The sequence below is a fragment of the Theropithecus gelada genome, chromosome 16, assembly GCF_003255815.1.
Source record: "Theropithecus gelada isolate Dixy chromosome 16, Tgel_1.0, whole genome shotgun sequence".
Taxonomy (NCBI): Eukaryota; Metazoa; Chordata; class Mammalia; order Primates; family Cercopithecidae; genus Theropithecus; species Theropithecus gelada.
The window spans coordinates 76,550,492-76,567,270 of NC_037684.1; the positions used below are offsets into that span (position 1 = coordinate 76,550,492).

Consider the following 16,779-nt stretch of genomic DNA (forward strand, 5'->3'; position numbering starts at 1 on the left):
TTATACAAGATCTTCTGGGTGACACAGTTATAGCTAAATGTGTTTGAGCTTTGTAACCACTGAATTATTTAACTCCTCAGAAATATTACTGGATCAAATATGATGACTATCCTTTCAGGCTCCTTCCATATATTGCCATTCATATTGATTTCAAAGGTTTGTTTCCTATGACAGTATCAATGTGACAACCTTCTGCCACTGTGCCCTTTGGTTCTGTACCTAACTCTCTGACACGTTTCTGCTTCCTTTTGCCCCGACCTAGATCAACTCTCCTGGTAATATCTAAAGACTGACCTACACTTCTTTTCACACTCTTGCCCCTTGGAAATCTCATTCAAGCCAGAGCTTCAGCTCTTGCAGGTGACTCCTAAATCAGTATCTCCAAGCTCTGTCTTTTCTTCTGAGTACCAGATCAGAGTATCTGACAATACACACATGGTCAATGATTTGATTTAAGTAAAAGAACTGAAAAGAGCAAGTATACCATGGATAAAAAAGATTCCCCATGGACACATGAGAGGCTGGGCATCCCAAATCCAAGTCAGAAATGCTCCAATATCCAAAACTTTTTAGCTGACATGACACTCAAAGTAAACAGTCACTGGAGCACTTCAAATTTCATTATTTTTGGATTAGCAATGTCCAACTGGCATAATGCCAATATTCCAAAATCCGAAAAAATCCTGGTTCCAGGCATTTGGGATATTCAACCTGGATGTCTAAAATCATTACATCTTTGCTTTCACTCATCATGCTCTATCTTTATTGCAGACTAATCTTGTTCCTCGTCTCTTTCTCACTCCCCATATCTAGTTAAGTCCCTTTGAGTCTACAGTGATATTCTTCCCAGCAGTACTTTTCTGGCCATTCCCAGTGTAAAGTATTCCAGGCCACCATTAGGACGCATATGAACTATTGACAGTCTCACTGGCCTTCTGGAACCAGCCATACCCACCCTTCAGGGTTTTAATCCACCTATTCCACTCGTATGCAAATGTCCCTCTGATCATGTCACCTGCCTCCTGGACACAACATTTCATTGTAATTTAAGATGCTACACAAGCTGCTAACTGTATTTTCCATTCCTCCTCTAAACTCAAGCTCAAAAACACCTTCATATCCAGGAGATTTTGCTAGGGCTGTTCTTTCAGCCTTGAAAGCTCTGTGACCAGTATCTTCAGGCCCAACCGCAGTCCACTGTTTGCACCAAATGATAGCTTCATCATGAAAACATTTTTCCGTGTAAAATCCATGTTTCCACCATCTCAGCTGTTACAGCACTTTCACCTGTTTTTCACTTGGGGCCTGTAATAACGATGTCTTAGAATTTTGGTTTGCATCAAACATTTTTGTGCGCAGCATTAAACACAGCGTACAAGACTGCTAAGATGTGTCCAGAGAATGGAAGAGCAGTGCCTTTCACTGACCTGGCCGCAGGTAGAGGTCGGAGGAAGCTGCAGCAATCCGTTCCCGCTCCCGCTCCTTCTCCCGCTCCCGCTCCCGTTCCCGTTCCCTCTCGGCGCTTGCAGCAGCTGCAAGGTGTGTTGGGTGTCCTGTAAAACATAAACCTGCAGCTTAAAGATAAAAATATCAACTGACTGAGTATATCAAACAATTCTGAAATTCCAAGGGATTGAAAATTTTTCACAAAGCTTCAAATTTAGGATATAAGAAGCTTCTTTTGGCCAGGTGCAGTGGCTCACACCTATAATCCCAGTACTTCAGGAGGCCAAGGCAGGTGGATCACCAGAGGCCAGGAGTTTGAGACCAGCCTGGGCAACATAGTGAGACCCTGTCTCTACTAAAAACACACAAAAAATTAGCCAGGTGTGGTGGCGCACACCTGTAATCCCAGCTACTCCAGAGGCTGAGGCATGAGAATCTCTTGAACCCGGGAGATGGAGGTTGCAGTGAGCTGAGATCACACCACTGCGCTCCAGCCTGGGCAACGGAGCCAGACTCTGTCTCCAAAACAAACAAAAAAAGAAAAGACAAAAAGAGAAAAAGGAGTTTGTTGTATTAAGAGTCCTGGATAAGAACTGAAGCATAACATAAGCTTTTAAGGCATTTCTAAGGTATCTAGTGACAGTTGGCACATAAGAACTACTATTAAATGTTAGAAGAAAAACAAGAAACCAAAGAAAGGAAAATTGCCCAAAATACCTTAAAAGGCTATGTTGTAAAAACATAAACACAATGGTTCTGTTAGAGAGGTGTGTGACTGTAGAATCTTACCTGGAGACATGGAAGCAGAGTTGTATGGCCTGGGAGGGAAAGTAATCTGCGTACCAGGAATATAAGTGATTCTGTCCATGGGAGGAGTGCTTGTTCCCCCTGGATGAGGCACTAAAATTGTTGGAGGCATATTGGTCAGGTCAATGATTCCTATCCAAAAGACAAATACAATTTATGTTAAGTGTTATTCTAAAGGTACAGAACCATACATGACTTTTGGATTTTGTCTATCTCTGTGAATCAAGGATAATTTGTATATAATATAAATAGAAATGTTTACTATCATCATTACTTTTTAAAACATTCTTTAACTCTCAAGAAGGATATTAAAGACTGTACTTCATATTAGTAACCTCAAAGTATGGGGAGATTAAAGAGACAGAGAAATTTGTAAAACATGGATTACAAAAACTCAGCAGAAGGATTTGGTTTAACTAAACCAAAATTTCAGTATTCACCAAAACACCTTCTCTCAATGTATGTCTCTGGGCTAAAAAGTCTATGGGAAGAAGGATACAGTGTTCTTTTCTTTCTTTCTTTCCATCATTCATTCAACAAGTATTTATTGAGTACCTAAGAAACACTGGGTAAACATAAATATTCTATGAATTCTGAAATGCAAAGACACACACCTCTCGTTGCTGGGTATGGGAGACCCAGTGGCTGCTCTCTTGGGGAGAGTCCTCTGGCCACATCTGGACGCAAGTTCACTTGCATCTGTTGTGAGGTAATGTAATCATTTAAGATTGTCTGTCTTGTGTTCTCCATTGCGTAAAGCTGATACTGACTTGGGTAACCTGGAGTTGGTGAAAGCTGTCTCTGAAACAGGTAAGCAGCCGCTGCTGATTGAGAGAATGAAAGAAAGGCACTGAGTTTTGTCCTGGCTGAAATGCATTTGCTAAACACCATCTACAAAAGAGTAGAGAAAAATCATGTGCTGAGCTAGTGCACATGGAACTTTTACTTAGTTATAAGGATTAAGGTGGATTTATTTTAGACCTTGATATATTAGCAGTATCACTTCTAATTCATTCTAATGTCTGAGAAGTAATGGAAAAAGGGGAAGGATAACAGTAGCTAAAAACTTCTCAAGTACTTTTACTTTCAATCTTTGACATGTAACTTTATTATATTTTTACCTGCCATCTGCAACAGTTGTGTTTGAAAACAGAATTGTTTTTACAGTACTGATCATCCAATACAACCAACAGAAATGTATACGAAAACACTTTATAGCAATCAGTAACTTTACTCTCCAGGGGGTGAAAATGATTATAGACTATAACCATTTAATTAGCCCATGTGTTTGGAGCAGACTGGCAAACTTTTGACATAAAGGGCCAAATGGTAAATATATTTTAGGCTTTGTGGGCCTTTTCGTATCTGTCACAGCTACTCAACTCTGACACTGTAGCACAAAAAGAGCTACAGGAAAAAAGAATAAATGGTGTGGCTGTGTCCTAATAAAACTTTATTTACAAACACAAGAGGCAACAGGATTTGGCTAAAAAGCTGTAGTTTTTCGCAACCCCTAGGTGACAGAATGACACAAGACACATGACACGAGGAAGGCGTTAAGGTGTGGTAAAAAGTAGAAGATCATGTCTCTCTCCTCGAAACATTATAATCCAGCTCAGGCTCAAAAACAAGCAAATGAAACCATTACAAAATGAAGACTATGATAAACACTAAATAGAAACTAGAAACATTCCATTTTGTCTGAGAACCGGAGTGACCTATTTTATATGTATATGTTCTCCCTAGAAAAACAAATAACATGTTTTCTGGAATATTTGCTTCCCCTTCATCTAGAAGCTAGGTAAGTCTGTCAGCTGACACAATCTGGGACACAGTGCCCTAAGTAATAGGTATTGGGCTCCTCTGAAACAGTGTTGTCAAATGACACATACTTTGATGACACACAGCTTTTAGATAAAACATTTCCCACAGGTACTTTGCTATTATGAAATGTAAATAACCCTTAGAATTCTTACTTTTAAAATTTAGCATACTGATAATGAAAAATTCTTCCCTAAGGACCAAAGTGAGGCACAAGTATTCTGTGTTCTAATTTGCACCTGAAGGATATAAGTAATAAGCAAAGCAAAGAGTTTAGGCCAGAGAAGAGGTCTGAGCAGAAAACACATGTGTGACTGGGCTCAGCCAATAGCGGCAAGGAAGAGCAAGGACTGCACCCTGGGAGGACAAGGTGCAGCCGCTGGTCCTGCAGATTATAACAGCCCAGCCGAGCCTCTCTGTACCAACCAATGGGACTGCTCCCCTCCCCTCCCTATGTAAAACACAGTGCCCTCTGCCCAGCACAGACTGCTCTCTAGAAACCTGCACATGTCTGCACCTATCAGATTCTGTCTACCAACGTCAGTGGTGTTCTAAAGTTTCTTCCAGCTGTACTTGTTACTAGAATTATGTACCTTAATGACATAATTTGTAAATCAAAGAAGAATGAAGAGTGGTTTCTCTGAAAACTAAGTTAATAGCTTTGGAAAGACTTGATACGGAAGTTGAATCAGGTGTGGACCAGACAACTTTAAAAGGCTGGAAAAAAATCTAGAAGGATTCTGTATTTAGATTGCTTGGAAGTGTCTTTACTTGGAAATTCTAGCTTTACTTAAAAAAAGAAACACCTGGAAATGTGAATTTCTTTTATATAAGACAGTGAGCTTTAATCAATCGTTTTTGAAAAAGCCTTGGCCTTAGATCAGAGTACTGGTAAATGAACATCTATGCTGTAAGTTAACACGTTTAAGGTATGCCCCTGTCATTTTAAAATAATTATTCACATTAACCCACATTTTCAATTAGCTTCACCAAGTGCCATAAGAGAGCTTTTCATATACTATTATTTTTAGTTCTTTACTGGGTGCTGATAAGATTTTATTTCTTGATCTGGGTGCTGGTAACATGGGGGAATTTAGTTTGTGAAAATTCACTGAGCTGTACATTAATGGTACTTGCAATTGTACTGTATTATACAACAACAGAAAGCTGAAAAGGCATACAGGTGGCATATTTATTTGCCATAAATTATCACTATATTTCATGTTTACCAGGATCCAAAGCCCTGTGAAAAGGCATGGCTGGATCCAAGTGCGTGGGCAGGTGGCTCCGATAAACCTCTCCTGCAGCGCTGCCTCTGTGATGGGGATCAAACGGACTGTGGCTCACGACAGGGTCCACCCCAGGCACTGGAGACTTCGCTGGGATACTTTCCCTCTGCGTAGGGGTCAGTGTCGATTTCCTTTCATGATTGGTAGACTTGTTAGAAGAAATTGTAACTGGAAAAAAAGAGCCAATGCCACAAGTTCTTAAGAAACTTGCAAAGTATGATAATATTTGTCCATTTCTCAACCATTCAAATACAGACTATATTCATGTATTTGGATCTTCTCTTTCCCCTCAACATTTAACATTCAATATTGCAAAATATGAAAATGGAAACAACTAGTAGAAACTTGAGATTTGGAGAGTACTGTCACCTTTTGGATCACAGCACCAGTATTTTACCACCTTATGTAACATTAAAAAGAAAATTCAATACTCTTCTTTAAATCTCATTATGAATGATTGTTTTTTGTATGACTTTAACATTCTAAATTCTTTTGTCCCCACATGTAGTAAACTTCAGTTTTCTCATTGCCTGTGTTATGCAACTTCCTTACTACTCATTAATCACAAATTTCACTAATTTTTTCCTTGCTCTGTTCTTCCACAATGACTTTCTCATTACTTCACCAACATCTATCTCCTCCCTACTCCAGCCTCTCCTCTTTTAAATTATGTTATTCAGAGTGTTCAGACTGTCCCACCAATAACTATATATTCGAACACTTACTAGCCATCACCCTCAATTTTTTTTTTTTTGAGATGGAGTCTCGCTCTGTCGCCCAGGCTGTAGTGCAGTGGCGTGATCTCGGCTCACTGCAGTCTCTACCTCCTGGGTTCAAGCAATTCTCCTGCCTCAGCCTCCCGAGTAACTGGGACTACAGGAGCACGCCACCATGCCAGGCTAATTTTTTTTGTATTTTTAGTAAAGACGGGGTTTTACCATGGCCTCCCAAAGTGCTGGGATTACAGGTGTGAGCCACCGCACCCAGCCACCCTCAATTTTTTTAACTGTGGTGAAATATACATAACATAAAATTTACAATTTTAGCCATTTTAAAGGGTACAATTCACAGTGGCATTAAGTACAATGCATGATGGTTGTGTAACCATTACATCTAAATACTAATATTTTGATACTATAAACTTTACCACAAACAAATCTGCCTGCCCAAAGAAAGAAATCACACTGGTTTGTCACATCCCCTTCCAAGTCCCAGTGTGCTCAAACATGTAGTGCCCTTCCCTCTGCAAGGCAACTCTCCGTAAGAACTAAAGCTACAAGCATTTGGACTCACCCCCTTATCCCTAACAAGGACTTCCCCTTCTCCTCACTCTGTGCTACGCCTCTCACATCCGCCAAAACACTCTTCTACAGCTCGCAGTGCCCAGCCCAGGATGTAGCATGTGAGCCACCAATAAATTTGTATTATAATAAAAAATGGTAGGTGGATGCATTTTTAAGGGCCTCAGGTTGATTCAGGGACCACTTGGTAAAAATCACTTCTCAACTGATGTAGCTGCCAGCAGCATAGGGTTATAGTGATAACAATGATAACGACAGTAACACCAACAGTTTAATTCACATTTATCAAGCCCTTCGTAAATACTCAGCACCCTTCTAAGTTCTTTACATGTACTACCTTATTTGATCTTCATAATAATCCAGAGAGGTAGGTCTTAATGTTACATTATGATTTTACAGATCAGGAAACTAAGCTACAAAAAAGCTAAGTAACTCATCTGAGTTTATGCAGTAAGAATGTTAATTCAAGCTTACGCAGTCTTGTTCCAGAGGCTACTTTCAGCTTTCACACCACACTGCCACTGAAGGAACAATGTGAAAACTGACTTCCAGAAAACCTTATGCAATTGGCTGAAAATCCACTCTAAAAATATACTTACTCTACAGCACTTCTGGACTGTGCCGTAATCTGCACTTGATTTAAATATTAGGTATTTTACTTAAATTATGCCTACTTTTAAATTAGTAGCCTTCCATACTCCTAGAATCAAGCATGACCTGCAGATCTTGGGATACTCTAAAGCTAACAATTTGATATTTACTACTTGACAAAGGTTTTTTTGTTTTGTTTTGTTTTTTTAATGCAATAAAAAGGATCAGACCAAGCAACAAAAGTAACATACCATCAGAAGTTCTGTTCATCATGGGTGAGCCTCTGGACATGGTGTTTTGATAACTCACAGGGGTCCTCCGTGCACTGGTGTCATCGTAAATCCCAGGGCTCAGTTGTGCTTTGGGAGCTTCATGCAGTGTGGACCTAAGAACGGAGGGGCCAGAGCTTACCACTGACGTGTGCCGGGAACGCACGGGTTCGCCTGCTTTCACATCCTCATATTTTCCCCGTTCTACCACTTTTATGTTCTCTGGCACAATTTCGAGCGGAGGCATTCCACGGGATAGTTTGCTAGGCCCCGTGATTAAGGATTTGACATTGTGTTTGATGGCAGATTGACCTGAGTTGTTGTCAAACTTTATTGGTGTGCCCTAAAGGGAAAGAAACAAACATTACAGGTGGCAAAGTCATCTGGCTACTTTTCTATCTCAGGTCTACGTCTGGCCCATGGCAGTTACAGTTCACTGTGGTGACCTTTTTTTTGTCTGCTGGACATCTCAATCACAACCCCACTGATCCCAAGCTGCATACTTTCCCACATTCCACACTCCATGCTATGGACACAAGAAAACTTGATGATAAGAAGTACGCAAGGCCAGGCGCCATGGCTCACATCTATAATCCCAGCACTTTGGGAGGCTGAAGCGGGCATATCACCTGAGGTCGGGAGTTCGAGACCAGCCTGACCAACATGAAGAAACCCCATCTCTACTAAAAATACAAAATTAGCCGGGCATGGTGGTGGGCACCTATAATCTCAGCAACCCGGGAGGCTGGGGCAGGAGAATCGCTTGAACCCGGGAAGGAGAGGTTGCAGTGAGCCGAGATAGTGCCATTACACAAAGGCCAAGTGTGGTGACTCACACCTGTGATCCCACACTTTGAGATGCTGAGGTGGGCAGATCACTTGAGTTCAGGAGTTCAAGACCAGCCTTGGCAACATGGCAAAGCCCTGTCTCTACAAAAATTCTGGGTGTGGTGGTACATGCCTGTAGTCCTAGCTACTTGGAAGGCTGAGGTGGGAGGACTGCTTGAGCCCAGGAGGTTAAGGCTATAGTAAGCTGTTATCATACCACTGCACTCCAGCCTGGTCCACAGAGCCAAAAAAAAAAAAAAAAAAAAAAGGTACAGGAAACTTTCACGTGTACTTCCAGGAGGTCTGACATCGTAAGAACCACTTATAATTATTAAGTCACACTTTTAAAAATGTTCCATAAATATCAGTTACTGACAAAAAGAGCCAAAACTTAGTTACCTGGGAAATGGAACCCTCAATTATCGGCCTTGTGCTCTGGACCACTTCTGGAGTTTTCCGACTTTCCTGAGTTAAAATATCTTGCCTTGGAATCTCATGAATGGAGCGCCCCATTTCTTTGATGGTGGTGATGCCATCGTATGGTTTTCCTTTGGTAATGGCGCCCTCAAACGCTCGTATGGGAGGACTTTCCCTTTTAATTTGTTTGGGATATTTCAGGCCATCTTCAAAGCTTTCAGTTGTTGCCCTTGGTGTCCCTTGAAAAAGAGTTCAGGAAACATTAAAATAAAGCTGATGGTTGCACAACAATGCCACGGAACTGTGCATTTAAAAATGGTTAAAATGGTAAATTTTGTTACACATATTTTAACATAATTTAAAATAATGCCTTGACATCTTGTAGTTTCTAATTAATTTTCTATTTACAGTAGATCCTCTAATCAGTATTCATCAATCATTTCTTTAGGGTTGCTCGAGATATAATATTAATGCATCATTCATAATAGTCACAGAATGGTTCTTGCATAATAAAGATATCTCTATATTAAAAGACTAAGCAACTATCATCTTCCAATAAATTATGTAGCTTAGAGGCAGAAAAGTAATAACCAAGACTTTAATATTTCAAAAGGGAAAATATCTTGAAAAGCAGAAATACACTGTAAATTAATGTCAAACTATTTTGCCAGGAAGGCAATTATAAATAAAAATGCAAAACAAGCAGAAAGTTTACCCTGCATTATGGAGCCAGACAATACAGTCCTTTCTTTGAGGTCAGAATGAGGACTCCCCCTGGGTAATGCTCGGCATATCAGCCCTTCCAAAACAAGAAAGCAATCAATTATTCAACATAACGTATATGTCAACTCACATATACTGAATGCTGTTCTTAAAGTATATGTTTTTGATAAATGCTCTATGAAGGAAGGAATGTCAATTTAAGTTTGTGAACTATCCAGAAGTAGCTAATATGACATCACACAGTCCTTTGTAAATATTTTCCTAAATAAAAAATGGCCACCAAAGGCATCTAATGAAAGGTTAAAAAGGAAAGATACCTTCAAAGTTAAATCTAAAATCCCAACACTTCTTTATCAAGAAGAAAGAAGATATAGGATTGGAAACCATTGCTTAGTTTTGAAATATACTTGCGATAAAGGGAAAACGGGAAATACAGATACCATAAAAATAGGGAAAATGTATTAAATGCAACATGCAAATTGAAACGAAAGAGTTGTAAATAACCTCCTAAGAAGTTTCACATTATTGTTGCTGATAAATATAAATCAAGGGTTAGAAATAACCATACACATTTACAGTGAAAGTGTGTGTGTGTGTTTAACAGAGAAAAATACAGCTCTTAGAGAATTACACAGGACTTACCCTGCTTTTAGTATTTCATCTAGCTTAAAATTGGTTGAGGCAGGTTAACATTTAAACAAAGTGGGCCATTAACAAAACAAAATCCTACTGATCGTGTACTGAAGGCATATCACATGAGCAGCACCAGTTCAGACGCCTGCCTCCAACCCTCACACAGTGTTAGGTACGATCCCTTAATTTACAGAGGAAGAAACAGGCTCAGAGGAATTCACCAGGGAAGGGTGAAACTGAAATTTAAATTCATGTCTTTACCCATTACACCACTTTATCCGTCTCACAATTCAAAAAGAAGTTCTCATAACAAATTTTACCTTTTTTAACTCACTTAGCTGAAACAGGAATAATCTGGAAATTGTAAGAGCATTCAAATATGAACATTCTAATAGTAACCTATGACCAATTATGCTTAATTTTTACCTCCTTCCATTGTTATGTGCCACTTTATGTATATAAAGTTAATATAAATATACATTTCAGGTGGAAATGATAAAAACTGCATACAACTTAATTCAACAATGCAAACTTACTATATAAAATTACATGTATCAAAATAACATTCTGAAAACAGTGCTTTACCCTCCAGCGGTGCTGATACAGGAGACTCCCTCATTGACATCCCTTGCTTTATATTTCCTTCCACTGATTCATAGCTTCTCTTTAAACTGATTTCATGAGCTGTTCTTGGACTCCTAGTCCCTTCTCGGGCATTCTTAATATCTACAGAATACACAAACAAGACTTGCTCAGACAGAGCACATGGTATACAATGTACAGTAAATAGGTTAATTTCATAGTCTATCTTATAAAAATAATAATATAAAAACTTGTCTTAACCTACAATAAAATCTGTGTGGATGATTCATAAAAATATTTTCATTCATTCAAATACGTTTATTGATGCCTACTGTGTGCTAGGCATAAGCTAGGCTTGCAGATAAGATTAACAAATTAAATCCCTTTCTGCATGAAACATACCCAATAGTGGTAGGTACAGATTACGTTGTGCAATAAGCTATGAAAGGAGAAGTATAATGTGCTATGAAAATGCTAGGAGAGAAACCTAACACCTCCAGGTTCAGATAAGCCAGCTTAGAGGAAGCAATGTGTAAGCTGAGAATGAAGGATGAATAAGAGTTGTTCAAGTCAAAGGTAATAGGAGGAGAACGTACGGGCAGAATGAACAGTGAACACAAAGACCCCAAGGTGAGACATAGAATGGTACATTAAAAGAACGTAAGCTTGGTAACTGGCTAATGTGTAGAATGGAGTTGGGAGGAAGAGTGTAGGGGAGGTAAACATAGAAGTGAGAAAGGAAAAATCTGAAGAGTTAAGCTGGAAGCAGCTCCTGGAGGGGTGATAAAGCTAAGGCAGGGGCTTGCAGTTATCTCAAGGGTGATGGAAAAATCAATCAAGGAGTGATGTGGTACACACTTTGAATATGGGTGAGACTGAAGGTAGGGAGATGAGTTAGGTGGCTGCTGAGTTAAAGATGATGGTAAGAGTGGTGAATACAGAGTAATGGATGGATTCTAGACACTTTAGGAAAATGAACAGAAATGGCTTAGTGATTTGGTGGATGTGGAAAGAAACAGGTGTGTAGACTTCTGGTTTGGACAACGTACATTAATTATTAATTTCTTAACCCCAAAAACAAAATGTTAATCAAAATACGCCAGACATGTAAAGCAGAGGGAAATAAGAATGTTATCAAGCATTTTGCAGCATTTGGCACTATGTACACACATACTTTATTTCTTTGTATTGGAAGAGAAAAAGCATAGCTAATGACTACTCCAAGGTCACAGAGTCAGGTGCAAATAAGAACTCAAACTCAGTCAAAACTTTGGCTAATATTTCTATCACATTTGAGTCATTCTTAAAAAATACTACTACTGAGAAAATATAACTTAAGAATACATCTAAAAAATGTACATAGACATTAAAATAGTTTTATTAAGGAGTATTTAATATTCTTATCAAGATTATCAGAGTATTATCTACCCTCTAATTCTTAATTCATAAAACATGAATCTCTTCAAAATAAAAGTATTCTATTAAAGTTCAACAAAGGCTCTTTCCCTAAGCTAAACTGACCACAGTCGATAATCTTAGCTACCACCTATGGGACATTTAATATGAGCTCTGTGTTTTTAATTACTTTTCATTGACTGAGCTGATAGTCACAAAATTCTCATGAGACAAGTATTACTAACCCCTTTTACTGAGAGAAAACATAGGCTCAGCAAAGATAAACTGACTTCCAGATAGCAGAAATGTGGGAAAACCCAAGCCTATGTTTTTAGCACATATTGTAATACTGGTTTTGGTACATACATACAATACTTACTATCATATGACAAGATATGTCCACTTTTGCCTTCATAAATAACATGGCCTTTGGATGCAGCTTCCTCTCTGCCTTTCTCAGGACTGCTGTCTTCAATGGGCATTCTAGAAATGGACCCCTTCACCAAAGCCTCTGTTGGTATGCCAGTCTGGGGCAGAGCTGGAGTGCCCTGCCATCAAATCAAGCATCAAATTAAGGAGTAACTCAAGTTTAGGGAAAACACAAGGTGTTCAGAAAATTTACCCTACCACAGAGTCAGGCTAATCTATAGCTTCAAAGAAGAAAGCACACGTACATGAAAGGAAATTACACATTGAATTTTTATCGACATGAAGACATCCTGTACCTTCATCCTTCAACTCAGCTACGTAACACTTAAAATTACGACAGGTATATTAGGTGAATCAACTTTGCTCCCACCTTCATGTGAGGACTCTATTACAGGACTTAACTCTCAGAAGTTTCTCTTAAGGACTAAAATCAAGTAAATGAAACAGCTTTTATTAGGTTGCTGCAAATGTAATTGCAGTTTTTGCATTGTTGAAATTTGCCGCTTGATACTAGAATACATTCTTAAATAAATGTGGTTATGTTCTTTTTTCTTTTGAATGTAGTTATGCTACATATCATTTTAATGTGCATTTGTCACTTTGTTTTTTTGTTAATGACTTATTACTTGCTATTTTATATTTATTTTAGACGATGAAAATGATGTTAGACAAAAAGCAAATTCAAGTGATTTTCTTATTCAAGTTCAAAATGGGTCGTAAAGCAGCGGAGACAATTCATAACATCAACAACGCATTTGGCCCAGGAACTGTTAACAAGCATACAGTGCAGTGGTGGTTCAAGAAGTTTTGCAAAGGGAAAAAGAGCCTTGAAGATGAGGAGCATATTGCCCGGCCATCAGAAGTTGACAACAACCAATTGAGAGCAATCACTGAAGCTGATCCTCTTACGACTACATGAGAAGTTGCCAAAGAACTCAACACCAACCATTCTATGGTTGTTCGGCTTTTGAAGCCAATTGGAAAAATGAAAAAGCTCAGTAAGTGGGTGCCTCGTGAGCTAAGTGAAAATTTTAAAAACTGTCTTTTTGAAGTGTTTTCTCCTATTCTAGGCAACAACAAACCATTTCTCAATCGGATCATGACATCCGATGAAAAGTAGATTTTAAGCCGGGCACAGGGGCTCATGCCTGTAATCCCAGCACTTTGGGAGGCCGAGGTGGGCGGATCATGAGGTCAGGAGATCGAGACCATCCTGGCTAACATGGTGAAACCCCGTCTCTACTAAAAATGCAAAAAATTAGCCGGGCGTGGTAGCGGGCGCCTGTAGTCCCAGCCACTCGGGAGGCTGAGGCAGGAGAATGGCGTGAACCCGGGAGGTGGAGCTTGCAGTGAGCCGAGATCACGCCACTGCACTCCAGCCTGGATGACAGAGTGAGACTCTGTCTCAAAAAAAAGAAAAAAAGAAAAAAAGAACAGTAGATTTTATACAAAAACTGGCGACAACCACCTCAGTGGCTGGACTGGGAAGAAGCTCCAAAACACTTCCCAAAGCCAAACTTGCACCAAAAAGAAGCAGTCTGTGTCCAGTCTGAGCCACTACAGCTTTCTGAATCCCCACAAAACCATTACATCTGACAAGTATGCTCAGCAAATGAATGAGATGCACTGAAAACTGCAATGCCTGCTGCCAGCACCTGTCAACAGAAATAGCCCAATTCTCCATGACAACACCTGTGTCACACAACCAATGCTTCAAAAATTGAATGAATTGGGCTACGAAGTTTTGCCTCATCTGCCATATTTTCACCTGACCTCTCTCTCTACCACTTATTCAAGCATCTCGACTACTTTATGCAGGGAAAATTCTTCTTCCACAACCAGCAGAATGCTTTCCATGGCTGGGTGTGGGGCTTAGGCCTGTAATCCCAGCACTTTGGGAGGCCTAGACGGGCGAATTACCTGAAGCCAGGAGTTCAAGACTAGCCTGGCCAACATGGCGAAAACCATCTCTACTAAAAATACAAAAATTAGCCAGGCATGGTTGTGCACGCCTGTTAATTCCAGCTACTTGGGTGGCTGAGGCAGGAGAATCACTTGAACCCTGGAGGCAGAGGCTGTAGTGAGCTGAGATGGCACCACGGCACTCCATACTCCAGCCTGGGCAACAGAGCAAGAGGGAGGGAGGGAGGGAGGGAGGGAGGGAGGGAGGGAGGAAGGAAGGAAGGAAGGAAGGAAGGAAGGAGCGAGCTTTCCAAGAGTTTGTCGAATCTCGAAGCATGTATTTTTATGTTACAGGAATAAACAAGATTATTTCTCATTGGCAAAAATGTGTGGATTGTAATGGTTCCTATTTTGATAAATAAAGATGTGTTTGAGCCTAGTTGTAATGATTTAAAATTCACAGTCTGAAATCGCATCTTCGCACCAACCTAATATAAATTTTCTAATAAAAATAAGATGATAAAGTAAGTTTTAAATTTAGAGTACTACAACTTTCTCTCAAATTGTGATATGAGGGTCTCTCAAATTGTGATATGAGGGAAAAATAACTTTCAAATATGAAACTGACTACTAGGTTGTTAGGCCGTTGGATGCCTCCGTGTTGTGACACTGATTCAGTTTAGGGCAGGTTATCTACATTTTCACCATCATCAGTCCTCCTCTGGGTTGCCAATGACCATGATTCTTTTTACCGTTCCTTTAAGCAGCGAGCCCTTCCTTCAAGGAAAATTGTTCATAGAACCTAATACGTAGAGCATTTTGTAAGAGAGAACAGCTTGCCGTAAAATAGGAGTTAGAGGCCTAGACTGAGTTTACTCACACATTTAGGGTCACCACGATGAGTACTGCTAAAACCCTAGAGAGCACAATCTGATACCATATGCTTAAGAAAAGCGATAAAAGACATACATTTACTTGTCTAGTCATTAAGTGAACTCATTAGTAAATATCTAGAAATCCTTAACACCCACTTCAGAAGTACTCATCTCAAATGCACAAACAGACTGTAAAACAAACAGATAAAATTTAGTCCCCTTTGGCCCAGTTCATACTGTCTTTCTTCCCATAGTTTGGATACCAGAGTGAAGAGAAAGAATAAAACATATAGGCCCATTTACTTTCCTCTGTCCATATTAAAGTATTAGCTTGCTGTAAAAACAGAAACACACTGACGAAATATAAAAGGAGACTTTTTTGAGATGGAGTCTTGCTCTGCCACCCAGGCTGGAGTGAGGTGGCACAATCTTGGCTCACTACAACCACTGCCTCCCAGGTTCAAACGATTCTCCTGCCTCAGCCTCCTGAATAGCTGGGATTACAGGCGCACACCACTAGGCCCGCCTAATTTTTGTATTTTTAGTAGAGATGGGGTTTCACCATATTGGTCAGGCTAGTCTCAAACTCCTGACCTCATGATCCACTCGCCTTGGCCTCCCAAAGTGCTGGGATTACAGGCGTGAGCCACCGCGCCCGGCCTAAAAAGAGAGATTTTAGGAGTCAGTATGTAACTTTCTTTTCTTCTGTTTTTAACTTATCCACTCAAGGAAGTAGCATGTAAACTACATTTCAGAAAGAAATCACCTGTGAACCTCATTAAAATGGTGATTTTAATTCACATGATCTAGAGTGGGGACTGACATTTCTGCATTATTCTAGCAAGCTTCCCAGTGATGCCAATGCTCTGGTGCACAAACCACACTTGGCCAGCAAAGCCCTAGCCGAATCAGTGAAGGGCTTGGGAAAACACAGATTGCCAGCCTCCACCAACGCGGGTTGAGTTTCAGTAAATCTGGGGTAAGCCCTGAGAATTTATATGTGTAGCAATTTTCTAGGTGATTCTGATGCTACTGGTGTGGGGAATCATACTCTGAGAACAACTGTCCTATAGAACAGGAACTAGACAAAGAAAAAACTTGTGACAATGAATGAACACTTTAGAAAATGCAAGGCACAGGTTTCTGTTTACAATGATTTCCCAACACAGAATTTTCCCTCTTATGCGTATACATAAAGAGGCTAAGAACTTTTTAAATATCAAGTTAAAATTAACAACTAACTGAGAGAAACTGTATTAATCAAAACTAGTGATTTATTTAGCCCAAAACTGGAAGATTTTTGGTGCTTTTGTTAATGCCATCCACATTTCCTGGTTTAGCATTAGATTCTAACAAGGCAGCTCACATACTGAGATTCTAGAACTACCTCTCCACAGGGGCAAAAGTAAGCAAATAATTTGTAATGGTTTTCTTCTCAATTTCTATCTAGGCTAAACACATGATAAAAGCT

The 16,779-nt window shown here is 39.7% G+C and overlaps 1 protein-coding gene across 2 annotated transcripts in view; it reads right to left on the reverse strand.

Annotated features, from left to right (window-relative positions):
- NCOR1 (nuclear receptor corepressor 1) overlaps window positions 1-16,779 on the reverse strand; it is a 189,511-nt gene that overhangs the window by 35,587 nt on the left and 137,145 nt on the right. For both annotated transcript variants that reach the window (XM_025363073.1, XM_025363074.1), the window contains 9 exons: window positions 12,482-12,650; window positions 10,711-10,851; window positions 9,485-9,568; window positions 8,752-9,008; window positions 7,507-7,867; window positions 5,304-5,531; window positions 2,868-3,077; window positions 2,236-2,385; window positions 1,428-1,553 (listed from right to left, as the gene is read on the reverse strand). In XM_025363073.1, the coding sequence (XP_025218858.1) occupies window positions 1,428-1,553; window positions 2,236-2,385; window positions 2,868-3,077; window positions 5,304-5,531; window positions 7,507-7,867; window positions 8,752-9,008; window positions 9,485-9,568; window positions 10,711-10,851; window positions 12,482-12,650 (1,726 nt within the window). The remainder of the gene's footprint in view (window positions 1-1,427; window positions 1,554-2,235; window positions 2,386-2,867; window positions 3,078-5,303; window positions 5,532-7,506; window positions 7,868-8,751; window positions 9,009-9,484; window positions 9,569-10,710; window positions 10,852-12,481; window positions 12,651-16,779) is intronic.